General features: G+C 39.2%; 2 protein-coding genes across 7 annotated transcripts in view; both read left to right on the top strand.

Annotated features, from left to right (window-relative positions):
- The window catches only part of MCM9 (minichromosome maintenance 9 homologous recombination repair factor), a 404,677-nt gene that overhangs the window by 298,360 nt on the left and 84,433 nt on the right, over positions 1 to 21,884 (top strand). For both annotated transcript variants that reach the window (XR_011388551.1, XR_011388552.1), the window contains exons 15-16: positions 3,575 to 3,733; positions 20,858 to 21,642. The gene's annotated coding sequence lies outside the window, so the exon portion shown is untranslated. The remainder of the gene's footprint in view (positions 1 to 3,574; positions 3,734 to 20,857; positions 21,643 to 21,884) is intronic.
- Positions 1 to 21,884, top strand: part of CEP85L (centrosomal protein 85 like) — a 184,618-nt gene that overhangs the window by 42,336 nt on the left and 120,398 nt on the right. For all 5 annotated transcript variants that reach the window (XR_011388554.1, XM_070073669.1, XM_051855383.2 and 2 more), the window contains 2 exons: positions 3,575 to 3,733; positions 20,858 to 21,642. Coding sequence is in view for 4 of the 5 variants with exons in the window: in XM_070073669.1 (XP_069929770.1) it covers positions 3,575 to 3,733; positions 20,858 to 21,642 (944 nt within the window). In the remaining variant the exon portion in view is untranslated. The remainder of the gene's footprint in view (positions 1 to 3,574; positions 3,734 to 20,857; positions 21,643 to 21,884) is intronic.

Raw genomic sequence — 21,884 nt, forward strand, 5'->3', positions numbered from 1 at the left:
CCAGGCCACTAGCAGGGAGTTAGATTGGAAGCTGAGCAGCTGAGATTCAAACTGGTGCCCATATGGGATTCCAGTGCTGCAGGAGGATGCCGCACCAATGACATTCTTTACAGAATTAGAGAAAGCAATCATAGGATTCATATGGAATCACAAAAGATCCAGGACAGTCAAAGCGATCTGAGCAAGAAAAATTAAACTGGATTGGGGCCAGTGCTGTGGTGCATTGGGTTAAGCCATTGCTTATAGCACTGCCATCCCATGTATGTGCCAGTTCAAGTCCTGGCTGCTCCACTTCCAATCCTACTCCCAGCTAATGTGCCTGGGAAATCAGCAAAAGATGGCAATGCATATGGGAGATCTAGAAGAAGCTCCTGGCTTTCAACTGGCCCAGCCACAGTCATTGCTACCATTTGGGGAGAAAACCACTGGATAGAAGATTCTCTCTATCTCGCTCTCTCAGTCTCTAGCTCTGCCTTTCAATTAAAAAAAAAAAAAAGCCAGAGGCATTAAATTGCATGACTTCAAAGCATACTGCAAAGCTATAATAATTAAAATAGCATGGTACTGCCATAAAAACTGATACATAGGTCAGTGGAACAGAATAGAGAGCCCAGAAATTAATCCATGTGCATACAACCAACTGATTTTTAAGAAAAGTGCTCATGCCATACAGTAGAATAAGGATAATCTCTTAAACAAATGGTTCTGGCAAAACTATATATATATATACACACACACACACACACACACACATACACACATATATACACACATACATACAAATATATGTGTGTGTGTGTGTGTGTGTGTAAAAGAATGAAATTAGATCCTTACCTCTCACCGTATACAAAATCAGTCAAGATGAATAAAAACCTAAGTTTAAGATCTGGGACTATGAGTTGCTGGAAGAAAATGAAGAGGGAATGTTTCAAGACATTGATGTAGGGAGTACCTTCTTGGATAAGACTTCCAAGGCAACAAAAGCAAAACTAAACAAATAGGACTATTTCAAACCCAGAGACTTTTGCACAGCAAAAGAAATAATCACAGAGCCAGCGCTGTGGCACAGTGGGTTAACGCCTTGACCTGAAGCACCAGCATCCCATATGGGCACCAGTTCTAGTCCTAGCTGCTCCTCTTCCGATCCAGCTCTCTGCTATGGCCTGGGATAGCAGTAGAAGATAGCCCAAGTCCTTGGGCCCTTGCACCCATGTAGGAGACTTGGAAGAAGCTCTTGGCTCCTGGTTTCGGATTGGCGCAGCTCTGGCTGTTGCTGCCAACTGGGGAGTGAACCAGCGGATGGAAGCCTTCTCTCTCTGCTCTACTTCTTTCTGTAACTCTGTCTTTCAAATAAATAAAATAAATCTTAAAAAAAAGAGAAATAATCAGGAGAGTGAAGAGCCATCCAACAGAATGAGAAAATAATACTTGCAAGCTGCCTGACAAAGGATTAATATCCCGACTATATCAGCAACTTAAAAAACTCACCATTAAAAATCAACCAATCCATTTAAGAGACTGGCAAAGGACCTCAGCAGACAGTTCTCAAAATAACACAGTGGCCAAAAAATATATGAAAAACTATCACCATCACTAGCCATCAGGGAAATCCAAATCAAAACCACAATGAGATATCACCTCACTTGTGTCAGAATGTCTAAAATCCAAAACACAGTAACAATGTTGGCAAGGATGTGGAGAAAGGGGAACACTTACACACTGTTGGTAAGAATGTAATTTATTGCAGTCACTGGAAAACAGTGTAAAGAGTTCCTAAAAAACTAGAAGTAGACTTGCCCTATGACCCAGCAATCCCACTACTGTGTATGCACCCAGAAGACATGCATACCTTGTGTCAGAGATACTTTATGCACCACCGTGTTTGTAAGCAGCACTATTCACAGTAGCCAAAATATGGATTCAACCAAACTTTCCATCATAAGATGCATGGATAAAGGAAATGTGATCTATGTCAGTAGGGTATTGTTCAGCTGTGAAAACAGAATGAAATTATACCATTTGTAGTAAAATGGGTGCAACTGGAGGACATAATGTTGCGTGAAATAAACTGGACACAAAGGCAAATTCCACATGTTGTGCCTTACATGTAGGAGCTAAAATTTAAACAACAACAACAAAAAACAATGCCTGTATGTTTAGTATTACTGTAAATATAGTTCTGTGAAACTGCTTTGTAGCTTTGTCAGACCAATCATTGGAATGTTATACTATTAATTTTAATGATTTGTGATTACTTTAAAATTTATTCTAAATGAGTGAAATGGTCTTTTTTTCATTCAATTGTTTATAGCTACCATCTGTATTCCTACTAAACTAGGATCATTTTTTTTGTTTACTTGCTAAACTTCATTGAAATATCACGCCTTTTACCATAATATAAATGTAAAATATGTTATCTCAAAAACAAACAAAAAATATAGGGGAGGAGGAGTAGAAGAGGAGGAAGGAAGGGATGTTTTTAGAATTGTATTTACAAACCATATTGACTCTGTTAAAAACTAATTAAAATTAAAACAAATTTCCATGAGCACGTTCTACTTATATTGTTCTATAATCTGATCAGTTAGACTTTCTCTGAGTTCCAGTTCTCAGCTAAAACATGATAGGAAATCTTAGAATCCTGTCTATCAAATATGCCAGAGCAGAGTGTTGAGATTTGAAGATAAACAGATACATTTAATAGTTTTTTAAAAAGATTTATTCCTTTATTTGAAAGAGTTAGGGAGGCAGAGATCGATTCACCTTCCATCTACTTGTTTGCTCTTCTAATGGCTGTAAAGGCCAGGCCAAAGCCAGGAGCTTCATCTGGATCTCCCCCATGGGTGCCGGGGCCCAAGTATTTGGCCCATCTTCTGCTTTTTTCAGTATCAGGGAGCTGAATTGGAAATGGAGCAGCTGGATATGAACTGGCACCCTTATAGGCTTTACCCACTATGCCACAATGTGGGCGCCTATATTTAACATTTTTAACACCACAACAATAGTTTCAAAACCAAATATCCAGAAGCAGAAAACAGTTCTTCAGGTAGAGGAAGCTTCAAAATCAGCATTGAATTGATGCACATGTCATATATGTTTTTTGGTGAATCTAAGATCTCATTACTTTTCATTATTTTGGGACTGGTACTGTGTCGCAATGGGTTAAACCTTTGCCGCACAGAGCTGGTGTCCCATTTGGCTCTGGTTGGAGTTCTGGCTGCTCTACTTCCAATCCAGCTGCCTGCTAATGCACTTGGGAAGACAGCAGAAGATGGCCCAAATCCTTGGGCCCCTGCATCCATGTGGGAGACTCCCATGAAGCTCCAGCTCCTGGCTTTGGCCTGAGCCCTTGTTGTTGCGGCCATTTGGGGAAGTGAACCAGTGGATGGAAGATCTGATCTCTCTTGCTGTTTCTCTCTCTGCCTCTGTAACTGTTTGAAATAAATACATCTTTAAAAAAATATTTTAAACAGAAAAACCTTTTTTGCTCTATGTGTATTTTTCACAAAGTAAAAAAAAAACCCTGCCCACTCAAAGAAATATATATTAATTTGTTGCATGTTTTCCTTTGTAGGCCCCGATTATTCATCAGCATGGTTACCTGGTAATGAATCATTGTGGCAGGCCACAGCTGTTCCATCTAACCATCGAAATAACCATATCAGGAGACATAGTATAGCTTCTGACAGTGGAGACACTGGCATTGGAACTTCCTGTTCTGACAGTGTGGAAGGTGAGTTGAAATTCTCAATATTTAGATATGGTTGTTTAAAGAATGGTTTTGTATGAGAATATTTGGTATGATTTGTTGTTTCAAAATAAAAATTATGAAGTAATGTTTTCACACTTAGTAATGTTCAGTGTTGCTATATATCAAGTGAAAATGTCCCTCTGATTATATTGTAGTTTTTATTCATTTTAAAAAAACTGTGAGATAATTAAAAGTGCTCATGCACTTTTAAGAAGTAATACAGAGAAATTCTATGTACAGTTTATCCATTTTGTTTCACTGCAATGTCTTTCAAGACTGCAGAGTAGTATCACAACTAAGATATTACCATTGGCAGAGCTGAGACACCGAACATCTCCAGATACTTCATATTGCTCATGGTTGCTGCTTTTCCTTCCCCTTGATTATCCCTTAATTTTTAGAAACTACCCTTCTGTTCTCCATTTGTATAGTTTTGTCGTTTCAAGGATGCTGTATAAATGGAATCATACAGTACATAGACTTTTGGAATTGGCTTTTTTCTATGGAGATTGGTCCAAATTGTTATGTGTATGAATAATTCATTCCTGTTTTATTGATGAATAGTATTCAGCAGGGGTGGTATTTAGCCTTTGGCCCAGTTTTTACTATTATGAGTAGAGCTGCTATAAATGTACATGTACAGGTTTTTTTTTTTTAATTTAGGGATTTATTTATTTATTTAAAAGGCAGAGTTACAGAGAAAGAGAGAGAGAGAGAAAGAGAGACGTGTGTCTTCCATCTGCTGGTTCACTCCCTAGATGGCCACAATTGCTGGAGATAGCCTATCCGAAGCCAGGAGCTTTTTTCGGGTCTCCCATGCGGGTGCAGGGGCCCAAGGACGTGGACCATCTTCTACTGCTTTCCCAGTCCATAGCAGAGAGCCATATCGGTAGTGGAGCAGCCGGGTCTCGAACTGATGCCCATATAGGATGCTGACACTGCAGGCAGCAGCCTTACCCTCTACACCACAGTGCTGGCCCCCTTGTACAGGTTTTATGTGGACATATTGTCTTTATTTCCCTGGGGTAGATGCCCAGTAGTTTTAGATTTTTTGCCTATTAGTATTCCTTGTAATTTTTTGCTTCTTGTGAAAGGTGGTAATGACACACTGGGTAAATGGAGCTGTGGTGAATGGTCTTTTAGTAAGTGATGGTAAGGTGGCGGGGGAGGGGTCCTGTGACTGGGTCTCAGGTTTGGCGAGTTCATGTTCCTGGGTTGTGAACTTTTAAGTGGTTCTCAGTTATTAAATTTTTATTTTCACCATCTTGAGTCGGATAGGATAGGTAGAGGGAGCTAGAGTTAGGAATTTCCCTTTCTACACATGGAAGGCTAGAGTTGGCTAGTTTCTTATTTCTCTTCCTTTAGGACAGTTAGACTCTGGTAAAACTCAGCAGACTAACCTCTGGTAAAGCAGGACAGACCCTGTAAAGAACACAGTACTCTGGTGTATCTTTTTAAACTTTTATTTAATAAATATAAATTTCAAAAGTACAGCTTTTGGATTACAGTGGCTTTTTCCCCCTCATAACTTCCCTCCCACATGCAACCCTCCCATCTCCCGCTCCCTCTCCCATCCCATTCACATCAAGATTCATTTTCAATTATCTTTATATACAGAAGATCAATTTAGTATATATTAATTAAAGATTTCAACATTTTGTACCCACATAGAAACACAAAGTGTAAAGTGCTGTTTGAGTACTAGTTATAGCATTAAGTCACATTGTACAACACATTAAAGACAGAGATCCTACATGGGAAGTAAGTGCACAGTGACTCCTGTTGTTGACTTAACAAATTGACACTCTTGTTTATGGAGTCAGTAATCACCCTAGGCTCTTGTCATGAGCTGCCAAGGCTATGGAAGCCTTTTGAGTTTGCCAACTCCGATCTTATTTAGACAAGGTCATAGTCAAAATGGAAATTCTCTCCTCCCTTCAGAGAAAGGGACCTCCTTCTTTGATGGCCCATTCTTTCCATTGGGATCTCACAGAGATCTTTCATTTAGGTCCCCCCCCCCCCCCCAGAGTGTCTTGGCTTTCCATGCCTGAAATACTCTCATGGGCTCTTCAGCCAGATCTACTCTGGTGTATTTCATATGGTTCCCTTCCCCCTCTGTCTGTGGGAAGCCTGCAGCAATTTTTCTCTGGTGTTCACTGTGTGAACTCGATCAAGCTCCTGGAAGTAAAACAGAAGTGTACTGACCCCATGTGACTGGTCCCCTTGGATTTTTTTTTTTTTTTGACAGGCAGAGTGGACAGTGAGTGAGAGACAGACAGAGAGAAAGGTCTTCCTTTTTGCCATTGGTTCACCCTCCAATGGCCGCCGCGGCCGGCACGCTGCAGCCAGCGCGCTGCAGCCAGCACACTGCGCTGATCCGAAGTCAGGAGCCAGGTGCTTCTCCTGGTCTCCCATGCAGGTGCAGGGCCCAAGCACTTGGGCCATCCTCCACTGCACTCCCGGGCCACAGCAGAGAGCTGGCCTGGAAGAGGGGCAACCGGGAAAGAATCTGGCGCCCTGACCGGGACTAGAACCCCATGTGCCAGCGCCACAGGTGGAGGATTAGCCTATCGAGCCATGGCGCCGGCCCCCTTGGATTTTTTAACTCAGACTTGCCCATTCTTGGGGCCTGCTTCATGATGCAGTTGGTTAAACTGCCACCTGCAACACTGGCATCCCACATGGGCATTGGTTCGAATCCCTGCTGCTGTTATTTCTGATCCAGCTCCCTGCTAATGTGCTAAAGTAGTGGAAGATGGACCAAGGGCTTGGGCTCCTGCACCCACATACATGACCTAGAAGAAGCTCCTAGCTCCTATCCCTGGCAGTTGTGGTCATCTGGGGAGTGAACTAGCAGACGGGAGGTATCTGCCTCTATCTTTCTAGAATGCTGCCTTTCAAATAGATAAATAAATCTTAATGCTTAAGTCCCAGCAGTTTGTCAGTTATAATTAAGCTTTTCCTACCTGTGCTCTTGTTGCCCCGGAGGTCTCAGCTCTTGGATTTCTTATCAGGTGAATGAATGATGATTCTGTGTATCTGCTTGTTGCTCTCTCCTACTGTGAGAGCAGCAGTTTGCCCTGTGACCTCACTTCTCTTAGGGATCTAAGATGACTTCTTACTTGTTAGGCTGGAGTGGTGACTTAAATGCTGGCCTGAAGACCTGATCTTCCTCACTAATAACATTGAACATGTTTTTCCTGTGCCTGTATCACACCTGTCTACTCTTGTTAGTGAAATGTCTCTTCATGTCTTCTGCCGTGTTCAAACTGTGTTTTTTTTCTTTCTGTTGAGTTTTAAGAGTTCTTTATATATTTTAGATACTAATCCTTTATTACGGATGTTGGTTGCACAGATTTCCTTCTGCTTGGAGGCTTGTCTTTTTATCCTCTTACCAGCATGTTTTGCAGAGCAGAAGTTTTTAACTTTGAAGCCTAGTATACCAGTTGTCTTATTTATAGATACTCCTTTTTATGCAAAATTTGAGAACTCTTTTGTTTAGTCACAGATCTTGAAGATTTTTTTCTCATTTTTTCTGCAGGTTTTATCATTTTATATTAAGTGTGATCCATTTTTGATTTAGTTTTTTGAGTGTGTGTGATTTGTTAGAAAAAAATCACAGAACTTAAGAAAAGTTGTTATAGTTATGGTTTGTCACAGCCAGTGAATACAGATTTAAATCAATGATGGAAAAAGAAACAAAGGGCAGAGTCTAAGAGACTCCAACTCCAGACTTAACAGTTGTCCTGTCACTGTGGAGTTGTGTGTACAGTACTTAATTTCCCTAGCAATGATGTCTGATAATGTGCACGGAGTATTGCTAACTAGGCAAGCTCACCAAAGCTTTGGTGTCCTTGATCATAGGCATAGGCATGGTTGGCTGCCCTTGTGGATGACCTTAGTTGCCTACTCTTCAGAAGTCAAGCTGATAGCAGTCGGTCCAGGACCCCACAGTGAGTCATATTAGTAGCATAGACTTATATAGTGCCCCCAAGTAAAGGAGGACATTTTTATTAGACCTAAGTATACACAAATTATCTTTTAGGAGCCACACAAAGGCTAAACTTTTTTTGAAATATGCAGGGTATGGAAAACTCAGACTTGCTGAATTAATCCTTACTGTACAATGTGAGGCATGGATTGAAGTCAGGTTTTTTTTTTAGCTTGATTAATTTTGGGTAGAATGATTACTCCACTTTATTCTTTTTCAAAATTGTTTCAGCTCTTCTGTGTTCCTTTACCATTCTGTATAAGCTTTAAGAATAATCTTGTAGAAAAAAGAATAGAGAACATCTTGGTAAGAATTTGATAGGAATTTGATTATCTGTGTATCAGTTTGAGGAGAATTGACATACTTTATTTACTTTGTTGAGTTTTTCAATCTATGAATGTGATTTGTTTTTCCATTTATTTAGAGCTTTAATTTATCATTTACCAGTATTGAATAGCTTTCAATACACATGTCCTGCACATATGGGTGTGTTAAATTTTCTTAGGGTGATTATTTCTAATTTTGTATCTCTAATTTGTTTTTTATGTATTATTCACATAGGACACATAAATATAATTTTAAATACATTTACAATACTGGAATGCATTTGATTTTAAAAATATTTGTCTTGTGTCCTGTTAGCACATGGACCTTGTTCAGTTCTAGGAGTTTTTGGTAGATTCCTTGAGATTTTTGGTGTAGATAATCACATCATTTGTAAATAGGGATAGGCTTCCTTTTTGATTTGTGTGCCTTTCCCCCCTTTTCTTGACTCACCGTGGTGGTTAGAACATCCAGTACAGTGTGGAATGTGAGTAGCAGGAGTGGGTATCCTTGCCTTGTTTCGGTTCATACAGACATAGCATTCAGTCTTTAACTGTAAAGTAGCAGCAGCACAGCTAATAGTTGTAGATTTTTTATAGATGCTATTATTCGAGGTAGTTCTCTTTTATTCCTAGTTTGTTGGGGTTTTTACATGAATGGCTGTTGGATTTTGTTAAATGTTTTTTTTTTAAATTATTTATTTGGAAGAGAGGGAGAGGCAGATCTTCATCTGGTGATTTACTCCCCAGATGGCTGTGACAGCCATTGCTGGGCCAGGCCAAGGCCAGGAGCAAGAACTCCATCCAGGTCTCCCACATGGGTGGCCTCAAGTACTTTGGCCGACCTGGTGAATTAGCAGGAATGCTGGATTGGAAGCAGAGCAGCCAGGACTTGGCTCAGACCTTGCCTTAACCTGCTGAACCACACCAGTCTCAAATACTTTTTCTGCATCTTGTTTAGCTTATTGATTATGATTGTAAGGCAAACTGGAGCAGAACAGAGAGGAGACAGGATATGGAACTTACAGTCAAATCAGATTTATTCAAGGGAAGATAAATTTGCAGAGGCATGCATAGAGACTGAACGTCAAAGTCTTCCAATAGGCCAGATCTTACATAGGTTAGAGTGGGACCAAGGGTCCTGAGGGGAGGGCAGTGCACAGAGGTGAGCTGCTGCTTACACGGTTTCCCCCCAGGCTTTCAAACCCAGAAGAGAATGCAGAGTGTTTGAGCTGGTCTCTTGAAAGGCGGCAGGGGTAAAGCGAATTTTATCTGCTTTTAGGCCAGGACCTAAAATGGCTGAGGTTTATATCCTTGTTCCATCACTTTGTATTTCCTGGAAGTGATTGTATAAAATGTTTCTTATTCTCTGAAATATTTGATAGGTTTCTTCAGTGAAACAAACTGAATCTAGAAATTATTATCCCCAGAATTTTTATATTATAGAATCAATTCCCTTCAAAGTTGTAGAGTGATTTATATTATCTGTTTCAAATTGTATGGGTTGTGGTAATTTGTTTTTTAGAGTTCATTTCATCTAATTGTCAAATTTTTGTTTAGACTTGTTCATAGCATTCCCTTATTATCCATTTGATATCTACAGACCAAGGCAGTATCACCTTTTCCATTTCTGTTTTTGGTAATTTGTATCTTCTTTTTTTCAGACTTGGTAGTAGTTTGCAGATTTTACTGAACTTTTCAAAGAAGGATCTCTTTCATTGCTTTTCTATTTTAAATTCTTTTCTCAATTTAAATAATTACTGCTGCTCTTTATTATTTATTTCTGTTTGCATTGCATTTATTTTACTTTTTTCTAGGTCCTCGAAGTGGGAGATTAGTTTACATATTTGAGATTTTTTCCCCCCTTTTAAAATATAGGGTTTAAAATTTCCCTCAGAATTGCTTTAGCTTTAGTTGATAGTTTAATTTAGTTGATAGTTAAATTTAGTTGATAGTTAAATTGCTTTAGTTGATAGTTTAAATTTTTATCTCAGTTTACTGTATTTTCTTAATTTCTGTGTGAGTTCTTTGTAGTACAGGATTATATAGAATTGTATTACTTAGTTTTGATGTGTTTGGAGATTTTTCTGCTTTCTGTTATTAATTTCTGGCATATTTTCGTTGTGGTCAGCAACATTCTCTGTGATTTCATTTCTTTATTGAGTATTTTCAGGGACGGCATATGTTCTGCGGCCCCTTGGAAAGAATGTGTGTTCTGCTGTTGTTGGGCAAAGTGTTCTTTAAATGTTGATTAGATCCTGTTGGTTGTTGGTGTTTTCTGTGTTTTTGATGATTTTCTACCTGGTTCTGTCAATTATTGAGAGAGGGTTATTAAAAATCTCCAATTATAATTATGGGTTTGTGTATTTTTCTTTTTTTTTCTATAATTTTTTGCTGTTTATAGTGCAGCTCTGTTGTAGTTGCACACACATTTAACACTGCTATATTTTCTTGGCAGATTGGGCATTTTATCATTGTATAATGTTCCCTCTGTCTTTGGTTAATTTTCTTTGCTCTGACATGTACTTTTTCTGATTTTAAATAATCATTCATACTTTTCTTTGATTGCTTACACAATTTATGTTTTTTCATCCTTTCACATTCAAACCGTCTATATCATTACATTTTAAGTAAGTTAGGTGATCAACTCTGCTAATCTCTGTCTTTTAATTGGTGTATTTAGACCATTTACAATTAATGAAACTTTTAGTTTTAACTGACATAATTGTACATATTTTTGGGGTACAATGTGTTGTTTTCTTTAAATGTATATGGTATAATGATCAAATCAGGGTAATTAGACTATCTGTCATCTCAAACATTTATCATTTCTTTGTGATGGGAAGAATGAAAATCCTTTCTTACACCTGTTTTGAGACATAGAATACTATATATACTATAGAATACTATTAACTGTAGTTTCCCTACTGTGCAACAGAACACCAAGCTTATTCTTCCTATCTGATTATAAATTTGTACATGTTGACTGACCTCTTCTTAAGTCCCTCTCAATATTATCATTAATACATTAATACTTGAGACTTTGTTTTGTTTCTGTTTGTTTTTGTAACTTCCTGTGGGATACTTGAGCACTTCGAATTCCATTTGGAATTGTGTTTTAAAGATTTATTTATTTATTTAAGATTTGTTTACTTATTTGAAAGGCAGAGTTAGAGAGAGAGAGAGGGAGGGATAGAGAGATCTTCCATCTGCTGGTTCACTCCCTAAATGGTCTCAGCCAAGGCTGGGCCTAGCCAAAGCCAGGAGCCAGAAACTTCTTTCAGGTCTCCCACACAGGTACAGGACCCCAAGCATTTGGGTCATCCTCCACTGCTTTCCCAGACACATTAGTTGGGAGCTGGATAGGAAGTGGAGCAGCTGGGACATGAGCTGGTGCCCATAGGAATGCTATTGTTGAAGGATACACCATAATGCTGGCTCCACTCTATCTCTCTCTCAGAGAGAGAAAGAATGAGACAGAGAGAGATCTTTCATCTGATGGCCCGGTTTCCACATCACTGGGGCTTGGTCAGGCTGAAGCCAGGAACCAGGAACTCAATCCAGGGCTCCTACGTGGCAGGCAGGAACCCCAAAGACTTGGGCCATCGTCCATTGCCTTCCCAGGTACATTAGCAGAAAATTAGATTGGAGTAGCGGGAGTAGCAGGAACTTGAACCAGCACTGCAATATGGGATGCCACTGTTGGAAGCAGCAGTTTAACTTGATGCACCACAGTGCCTGCCCCCTTGTATATATGTTTGAGTATCTCTTTGTATGGCTCTTCTAGTGGTAGCTATTTATATGGACAGTGCCCTAGGTACATATATCAGAATATACTGATGTTATTTTAACATTTTAATGTAGCATAGAAACCTTCAATTTACTACCCTTTACCCTTCCTCATTTATAATAAAGTTGCTTCACATATTTGCGTTGGCATCGTAATTTCTGTTTCAACTGTCAAACATAATTTAGGAAACTGAGGAGAAGGATAAGAGCCTATTGTATTTGCTCATAATTTTGCTTCCTGTTTATTTCTTCCTAATGTTCCAAGGTTGCTCCTCTTATTGTTTCCTTTTGTTTAAACAACTTCTATTAGTTATTCTGTTGAGAGATCTGTGGATCACAAAGTATCTTAGTTTTCTTTTCTCGTTTATGTGGCTTTCTCATTCTTGATTCCTTAAGGATATTTTTACTGGGTATACAATTCTCGCCTGGTGTTTTTTTTTATTTCAGCACTTGGAAAATACTGTTTTACCTCTTTGTGTCTCCATAATTCCTGATGACAAATTCACTATCATTTGTTTTGTTTTTCCCCTTTGTAGGTAAGGTGTCGCTTGTCTTTGACTTTTTTTGGGGCCAGTGCCGTGGCTCACTAGGTTAATCCTCTGCCTGCGGTACCGGCATCCCATATGGGCACCGGTTCTAGTCCCGGCTGGTCCTCTTCCAGTCCAGCTCTCTGCTGTGGCCCAGGAAGGCAGTGGAGGATGGGCCAAGTGCTTAGTCCTCTGCACCTGCGTGGGAGACCGGGAGGAAGCACCTGTCTCCTGGCTTCGGATCGGCATAGCTCTGGCCCTGGCGGCCATTTGGGGAGTGAGCCAACCTTTCTCTCTGTTTCTCTCTCTCACTGTCTAGGTCTATCTGTCAAATAAAAAAAAAAAAAAAAAAAAAGAAGCAGAACATTAGGACATTTGGAAAAAAAAGACTTTTTTCTTTGACTTCAGTTTTTATAAATTTATCTTGTGTCTTGGGTGAATTTCTTTGGGCTTATTCTGTTTGGGGTTTATATGGTCTTTGAATCTGCAAGTTCATGTCTCATGGTACCTTATGGAAGTTTTTAGCCTTGAAGTAAATTTTTTAACCTCGTACTATTTCCTTCCTGAAGCTTTACTTCTCTCTCTCTCTCTCTCTCTCTCTCTTTTGTGTTTGCTGCTTGTTTGCTGTAGAAATTGAGTAATCTGTATTGTGTCTCCCAATTCAATGAATTTTTCTTAGTCTACTTTATTATACTGTTAATCTAAGCTACTAATTCTTAAAATTTCTATTACTGTATTTTGTCAGTTCTAAAATTTTTATTTTGGCTATTTTTTTTATTTGACTGAGTTAGTCAGTGAGAGAGAGAGACAGAGAGAAAGGTCTTCCTTCTGTTGGTTCACCCCCCAAAAGGCTGCTACGGCCAGCATGCTGTGCCGATCCAAAGCCAGGAGCCAGGTGCTTCCTCCTGGTCTCCCATGCAGGTGCAGGGGCCCAAGCACTTGAGCCATCCTCCACTGCCTTCCTGGGCCATAGCAGAGAGCTGGACGGGAAGAGGAGCAACCAGGACTAGAACCTGGCGCCCATATGGGATGCTGGTGCTGCAGGCGGAGGATTAACCAAGTGAGCCACCTTGCCGGCCCTATTTTGTCTATTTTTATTTCCTTTCTTTTTACTGAGACTTTTGTTGTTGTTGATGCTCTACCATTATATTGTGATTATGCTGTACACAGCAAGTGCTCCATGTGTACTTCAAAAACAACTCCCTCTCAAACTAATCTCTGTGGCAAGAGCAGCTATTTACCCAGTCTCTAGATCTCAGAAAAAAAAAAAAAAAAAAAACGATCAAACAACAACAACAAAAAACTCTAGGAAAAAAATGATGATTATAGGTGCAGCTTCTGTTAAACCTTGGTAGTCCTGTAGATACATATATCCTCATGGCACAGATCTGTTTCCTACAAACCTGGAATTTGAGACCCCATGAACAAATTACCACAGCTAAAAAGTAGTAATGCTAATGTTAAGTGTTTCAATTTCTTGTTAAATATAAAAATCCCAATCATGATTTAATATTATTTTAAACAAAAAAAATCATACTTAAAAGCAAATCATTCAGTGGTAATTTTAGAAGACTCTTCTATACTAGAGTACCTTCCCTGTGGAGATTCTGATGTGATCTTCTCTATCCTAATCTCCTTGTAAATATGTAGTCCAGGGAACACAGTAAGTATTCAATAAATATTTTCTAAATGAATAAATGGATGGAGCTCTAAAAGCTGCAAATTAGAAGGGAAAGAAAGGAGAGGCACCAGTATAGAATAGTCATTTGTAAAACAGGATATTTGTAATTCATGTAACACTTACATTCTGCTTTCAGTTTATCTGATAAACAAACTTCTCTAGTTTATAATTTTTTTGAAGACTTAGTAAAGAACCTTAAAGTTAAAAAAAAAAAAAGAATAACAGTTGTGATTGCATATACCATTCATGGGACACTGTCAGAGTTTTGTGGTGACCAAAGAGCCACCACATTAGTTATTATCAAATGAGACAAGATGGCAGGAGTCTCTACCATCCAGTTTGTTTAGTGTTGCGTGACTTAACTTCAAAGATACACTGTTTACTTGAAGTTATGTACCATGGAATTAAAAAAAATATTCCATGTACTTTGATCTGTACCTCCCAAATTATTACGTTTAGTATATAGAAATATTATTCAAGCACAACTTGCAAAGAGAAATAAGTGTTAAAGTGAAATAGAACACACAATTTACTATTACAGGTTACATATTTAAATAAGTATATTATTATTTGAAAATGTATCCAAACTCTAGAAGCTTGTGGCAAAATAGGTTCTTTCCTCCTAAACACTGAATTTCTGATCAGACTATAAATATGAAAGACTGATAAAACTGAGTTCTTCCATCTGTATAAGTCAATCTCACATAGGTACCTACTGGTCTAGCAACAAATTATGGTCTGAGATTCCCAATCTGGTGGAATAGCAAGAGGAAACTGAATGTATAGGTCAGGACCTTGAGGAAAAAAAAAAGAACCCACTTGTGGCATAGGCCTGACTTTGTAACCTTCCATAGGACTATCTTCTTGTCCTGTATCTCATGACTTCTTATAGGCAGGCTCTCAGGCAATTTATCTATCTTTATAAGCTCCCAGCAATCGGTTTTAGGCTAATTTTCAAACATTTTAAAATATATTTTACTTTTTAAAAAGTACAGTTAGTGTCAAGTTCTTTTTCAAAATAATTACCAATTGCAAATTTGTATTTAAAGATACTGATAAAAGTGAACTTAAGTTTGATCATGTCTTTCATAGTGGTTTTTACTGAGAAGTAATAGAGCTATTGAATACTGTAAATGTTAAGCTCATCCAGTGGATATATATATTAGAAAGGAAGAAACATGATTTGTGCATTGTTTTCATCCTTTAAAAAATCTAAGGCCTTTGTAAGGTAAGGACTTGGTCAATCATTTATTCACTGAGCCAATATTTTGGAAAGATTTATTTATTTATTTGAAAGTGAGAGTTACAGAGAGAGAAGGAGAGACAGAGAGAGATTGATCTTGAACTAGTTCACTCCCCAAATGGCTGCATCAGCCGGGTCTGGGCCAGGCTGAAGCCAGGAGCTAGGAACTTCATCCCAGTATCCCACATGGGTACAGGGGCCCAAGGAGTTTGGCCATCTTCTCCTGCTTTCCCAGCATTGAGCCAGTATTTATAGTGTCTACTACTATATGTTAGCAACTGTGCTAAGGGTTTTCTCTAATCATTGTGTACATTTTCTCTAATCATTGTGTACATGAAGTCTAGTCCTGTTGTTCTTGCCTTTCAAATAGATATATAAATAAATAAGTCTTTAAAAATATTTGAAATTGGGGACTGGCACTGCGATGTTGAGGGTAAAGCTGCCACCGGCAGTGCTGGCTTCCCATATGGGCACCAGTTCGAGTCCTGGCTGTTCTGCTTCCTACCCAACTCTCTGCTATAGCCTGGGAAAGCAGTAGAGGATGGTCTAGCACCTTGGGCCCCTGTATCAGTGTGGGAGACCTGCAAGAAGCCCCTGGTTTCTGGCTTTGGATCAGCCCAACTATGGCCATTACAGCCATTTGGGAAGTGAATCAGCAGATGGAAGACTTTCTTTATCTCTATCTCTTTGCCACTGCCTCTCTGTAACTGTGTGTTTCAAAAAATAAATTAATTAAAAAAAATATTTAAGGGGCCAGCGCCGTGGCACAGTAGGTTAATCCTCCGCCTGCGGCGCTGGCATCCCATATGGGCGCTGATTCTAGTCCAGTTGCTCTACCTCCAGTCCAGCTCTCTGCTATGGCCTGGGAAAGCAGTAGAGGATGGCTCAAGTCCTTGGGCCCCTACACCCGCATGGGAGACTGGGAAGAAGCGCCTGCCTCCAGGCTTCGGATCTGCACAGTTCCAGCTGTTGCAGCCATTTGGAGAGTGAACCAGTGGAAGGAAGACCTTTCTCTCTGTTTCTTCCTCTCACTGTCTGGAACTCTACCTCTCAAATAAATAAATAAAAAATATTAAAAAAAATTTGAGGGGTTGGTGCTATGGCATAGCCCGTAAAGCTGCTGTCTGCAGTGCTGGCATCCTATATGGGCACCAGTTTGTGTCCTGGCTGCTCCACTTCAATCCAGCTCTCTGTTGTGGCCTGGGAGAGCAGTAGAAGATGGTCCAGGTCCTTGGGCCCCTGCACCCGTGTGGGATACCTGGAAGAAGCTACTGGCTCCTGGCTTTGGATTCCCGCAGCTCCAGCCATTGTGGCCAACTGGGGAGTGAACCGGTGGATGGAAGATCTCTCTCTCTCTCTCTGACTCTCCTCTCTCTGTGTAACTCTGACTTTCTAATAAATCTTTGAAAGAAAATTTGAAATTGGGGCTGGTGTTGTGGTATAGTGGGTTAAGCTGCTACCCGCAATGCCAGCAACCCACATGGGCACCAGTTCAAGTCCTGCTTGCTCCTCTTCTGATCCAGCTCCCTAGTATTTACCTGGAAAAGCAGTGGGGCCCCTATTACCCACATGGGAGACCCCAATGAGGCTCCTGGCTCCTGGTTTGGTCTGATCAGCCCTGGCTGTTGTAGCCATTTTGGGGAGTGAACCAGCAGATGGAAAATCTTCTCTTTCTGTCCCTCTTTCTCTGTAACCTGTCTTTCAAATAAATACATAAATCTTTGAAAAACTTATTTGAAGTAATTTCATAGATAAAAATTAGAAAATATAAAATAGTAAAAAAAAAAAACAAGATGATTGGTTATTATGATTAGATAAGAGGTAAGATTTGCACAGACTCCCATACTCTGGTCATGTACAGTTGCTAAAAAAATAGGTCTTATATTTGACTGTGGAGAAACAGAACTATCACTAAAATGTGAAGAATAAAAGCAAGCAGTTCAGTCAAGCATGCTTTTCACCGTACTAATATCTGAAGAACAGTTTTTATGATGTTTCTGACAGTTATTTTTGTACCATAATGTCATATTGGACTTAGGTTTAATTCATAGGTACTAACACATATGATTTCTTTTAGGAGTGTTTTGTTTAGCTGTTAAATTTAGGCCTGTGATTTAATGGAATGTGTGAGCTAGAAGTCCCACATTATTCATTTGTTGTCCAGTTACACCAGCTTTCCCTATTCTTTAACTTGTTAATATAGAAAAAAATTAATGTGTAAAAATGGTAATCAGAATCATGCTCTGTTGCAAATATAGGAACCTTAAAACATTGGATTGCTGGTAATCACCCCTGTCATAATATGCCATAGATGCCAAATATTTTGGCTGCCTTTTACTCACAGATTATTGTTTTTGTTGTCTTATGCAGTTATTACTTTTTTTAAAGACCTAATAATAAATTTACCTTCACCTCTCCCATCATTCCTTCCAGCATCTCAGGACTCATTTTTTTCTTCTTCCTGAAAGAAACTAAAGAGATTTAGCAGTTCCTTTAGTGAGTCTTTTGGTAGTAAACTCTGTTTTTGTTTAGCTCTTTCAAGCTAAACAAAAATATTGTTTCCCTGGAGAAAAGCATTTTTTTGAATGTCAGTTATTTACCTTTAACTCTTTGAAGATACTAGTCTACTGTGTTATGAATTCCGTTATTGATGTTGAGAAGTTAGTAAATACTCTGATAGTTGTTGAGTGAATTATCTGCCTATCCTCTGTGGCGCACTTCTTGTGTGGTGTTTTGTAGTTTCTTGATGATAAGCTTTTATCCTGCTATCCTGCTATGTTAACAATGGAATTGTTAGGGCTGGCGCCATGGCTCACTGGTTAATCCTCTGCCTGCGGCACCGGCATCCCATGTGGGTGCCGGGTTCTAGTCCTGGTTGTCTCGGTTGCTCCTCTTCCAGTCCAGCTCTCTGCTGTGGCCCAGGAAGGCAGTGGAGGATGGCCCAAGTGCTTGAGCCCTGCACCCACACGGGATTTATTTATTTATTTATTTCGATTTATTTATTTACTTGAGATGCAGAGTTACAGAGAAAGACAGGCATCCATCCGCTAGTTCACTCCCCAAATGGCAGCAACAGCCAGAGTTGAGCTGGGCTGATCAGGAGCCAGGAGCTTCTTCTGGTTCTCCCCTGTAGGTGCCGGGTCCCAAGCACATGGGCCATCTTTTACTGCTTTCCCAGGCTATCAGTAGGGAGCCAGATTGGAAATGGGGCAGCCGGGGCTAGAACCGTTGCCCACATGGGATGCCGGCACCACAGGAGGATGTTTAACCTACTACACCACAGTGCCAGTCCCAAGACTCCTGTTCTTGTCTTGGATGCTCCATTTCCAGTCCAACTGCCTGCTGATGGCCCAGTGTTTGGGACCCTGTTACCCTTGGGAGACCAAATGAAGCTTCTGGTTCCTGGCTTCAACCTGGCCTAGCTCTGGCCATTGCAGCCATCTGGGGAGTGAACCAGTAGATGGAAGTTCTCTCTATCTCTGTGTGTTTCTTTTGTTTTTGTTTTTGTTTTTTTTCTCTTCATACTATTTGTTGAACTGTTTTACTTAGAGTAAGGTTAACTAACTATATGATCATTCAGTGTACTGAAAGTAGATCTTTGTAGAAATTAAGAGTGGAAATCCGAGAAGGGCAGGGGGAGGAAATGTTGGAGTGTGGGGGGTGCCACTGTGTTTCTAATTTGTAAAAATACATAATAATCTATACTACATTAATAAAAAATTCCATAGACTTTTGGAGACGTTTGTCCTGTTTCTGTTTAGAATTGACTCTCAATAAAAATATCTCTCTGTATTTTCTTGTTCAACTGATTATCATTCTGTACTTGATATTTTGGAGGGCTAGAGAACCAGGCTTACGGTTAAGCTTTCAGATGCCTCATATCCTGTCTGAAAACTGTCACTCTCCGGTCCATCCAGCACTGGAGGAAACCCGTTGTGCTATCCAAGTGCTGCCACTTCTGAACCAGGATCTTGATTTTGTAGTCACTGTTGGACCTCCTCTCTTGCTGCCATTGTGGAAAACTGATGCTTTCCCTAATGTCTATACCAGCTGCTATAGTCCGTTTTCTCTTGTGACTCATTTCCGAATTGAAATCTAGTTGCAGGGTATGTTGTGAATTTGAGGTTTGAAACTTAGTTTGGTAAGTTGGACTAATAATAAAAGAATTTTTCCAAGCACATAAAGGCTCTGCAGAAGCTGATTAAGTATCCTTGAATATGATAAATATTTGCCCTAATACTTTTGCTCGTATCCCTCCATCTATTATACTTCTTTCCTTTTCATCTCCAGGTGAATACATTTTGTACAAAGACCAAGTAAAATTCTGTCTTTTATACTAGTCTGGCTCATCCTAACCTGAATTTTCTTATGACTTTATCAATGGTTCTTTCCCCCTTACTTTACTTCTTTGAAATAATGCTAACACACAAGTATTATTAAATATGCTCTGGTGTTAGAGTTGAACAATATGGAAAAACATAGAAGATGTGAAAGCTGCCTTTCACCCCTCAGTATCTCTAACCTCCGCATTTAGATTTGTCTTCCCTTTCTAGATATCTCCTGATAACAAAATTATAATGACTGCTTTTAATTTTGTATACATGATGATGATTTGTCACTGAATGCTAAGTTCATTTAATGTAGAGGCACTTATTTTTTGACTTTTGTAAGAGTCTACTACCACTATTCTTGTGTGAAGAATAATATGCTATTTGGGTCTGATAATAGATAATCAGTTATTTTTGAAGTAAAAATTTACAATTTGGGAATTTAATGACTGTAAAAAGAAAGATACAAATCAAATTAGATGCCAAGATTCTAGTTTGGGTTATATTCTTGTATCATTGATGCCATTAAATGAGTCTAGAAGTTTTGGAAACAATTTGTCTCTGCAAGTATATTACTTAGAGCCTTTTCTATTTTCCATTATTGCAGGAGCTCCTTTAGACATATTTCTAATTAATTAATTAAATTAATTAATCTTTAGGCTGGAGAGTTGCTGAAATATTCAGATCTGGCATAGATTTCTTCAGTTTAGGAAAGCATGAAAAATGCCATTTTCTGATAGAGTTGTGACTGAAACTTCAGTGTTGGATTATGAGTTAAGACTCCTCAGTGGGGAAGTTAATTTTTTTGTCTTTTGAAGGCACACTTCTTTGATTAAATAGGGTCACATTTTTCATTTGTAAATAGGTGGTGAAAGGGCATATGCTTTATTATATTTTCTTATTTAGAAAATGTTTGAAAGTATTTGGATGCTTCAAAAAATTCATGGGAAAATGGAATTAAAAGATGTTATTTTTGTGCAAAGGCAATCTTGATTTCTCTATTTTCATAATGTATGTTTTCCATGAAATTCTTTGAAGATCCCTTAGAAGTTTGTCTTATTTCAGATAAACATAGCAATAATACTGATTTCCTTGTTTTAAAGAAGTGCCCCTGAAAGTTGGTGCTAGAATACCATGTTCACGTTTTTCTTTTGGCATTTTGTATTTTACCTCATTCACTTTTGTCTGCTAATTGTACCTAATTTGGCAATCTTCTTTTTCCAGATCATTCAACTTCAAGTGGCACGTTATCTTTTAAGCCTAGTCGATCATTGGTTACTCTCCCTACTGCCCATGTGATGCCATCCAACTCCAGCCCTTCAATTTCCAAACACAGGGAATCATTAACAACAGATGGCTCAAAATGGAGTACAAGCTTCTTGCAAACATTGAGAGACCACAGTAGGGGGCAGCAGGACTCCTCTCTCGACATGAAGGACTTACGGCCTCTTCGGAAATGGTCGTCTTTATCTAAACTCACTGCCCCCTATAATTGCAAGGAGGGTGGCACTGCACCAGCAGAAGAGTCGAGGAATGGTTTGGAAAAGACAGGGCGGGGCAAGGCCTTAACATCACAATTAAGGACAATTGGGCCTAGCTGCTTACACGATAGTATGGAGATGCTTAAGCTAGAAGACAAGGAAATAAATAAAAAACGGTCGTCAACTCTGGACTGCAAGTATAAGTATGAGAGCTGTAGCAAAGACGACTTCAGAGCCTCTTCTGCTCTAAGGAGACAGACTTTAGACATGACATACAGTGCCTTACCTGAAAGCAAGCCCATTATGATGAGCTCAGAGGGCTTTGAACCCCCAAAATACTTAGGACTTGGTCAACAGGCCGTAGGTGGAGTTCCAATTCAGCCTTCTGTGAGGACTCAGATGTGGCTTACAGAGCAGTTGCGGACAAACCCTTTGGAAAACAGAACTACAGAGGACTCTTATAGTTTAGCTCCTTGGCAACAGCAGCAAATTGAAGAGTTTCAGCAGGGAAGTGAAACACCAATGCAGGTAAAGCTCAAAATCTAGTGTTTGCTTCCCTCCAGTGGATGTTTTGAGTACTGTAACACATTTATAGTTAGTCTGTGATAGTCACTGATTCTGCTTTTCCTTTTCCCTGCAAGTTAATAAGCATAGTTATATATTAGAAACTTGAAAAATGTTGCTTTGATAAACAAAACTTACAAGCATTTGAGATAAATTAACATGAGAAACTTAAAAATCTTATACCTAATTTTATTTTTACTTTCCAG

The sequence above is a fragment of the Oryctolagus cuniculus genome, chromosome 5 (genome assembly GCF_964237555.1).
Source record: "Oryctolagus cuniculus chromosome 5, mOryCun1.1, whole genome shotgun sequence".
In the NCBI taxonomy this organism is placed as follows: Eukaryota; Metazoa; Chordata; class Mammalia; order Lagomorpha; family Leporidae; genus Oryctolagus; species Oryctolagus cuniculus.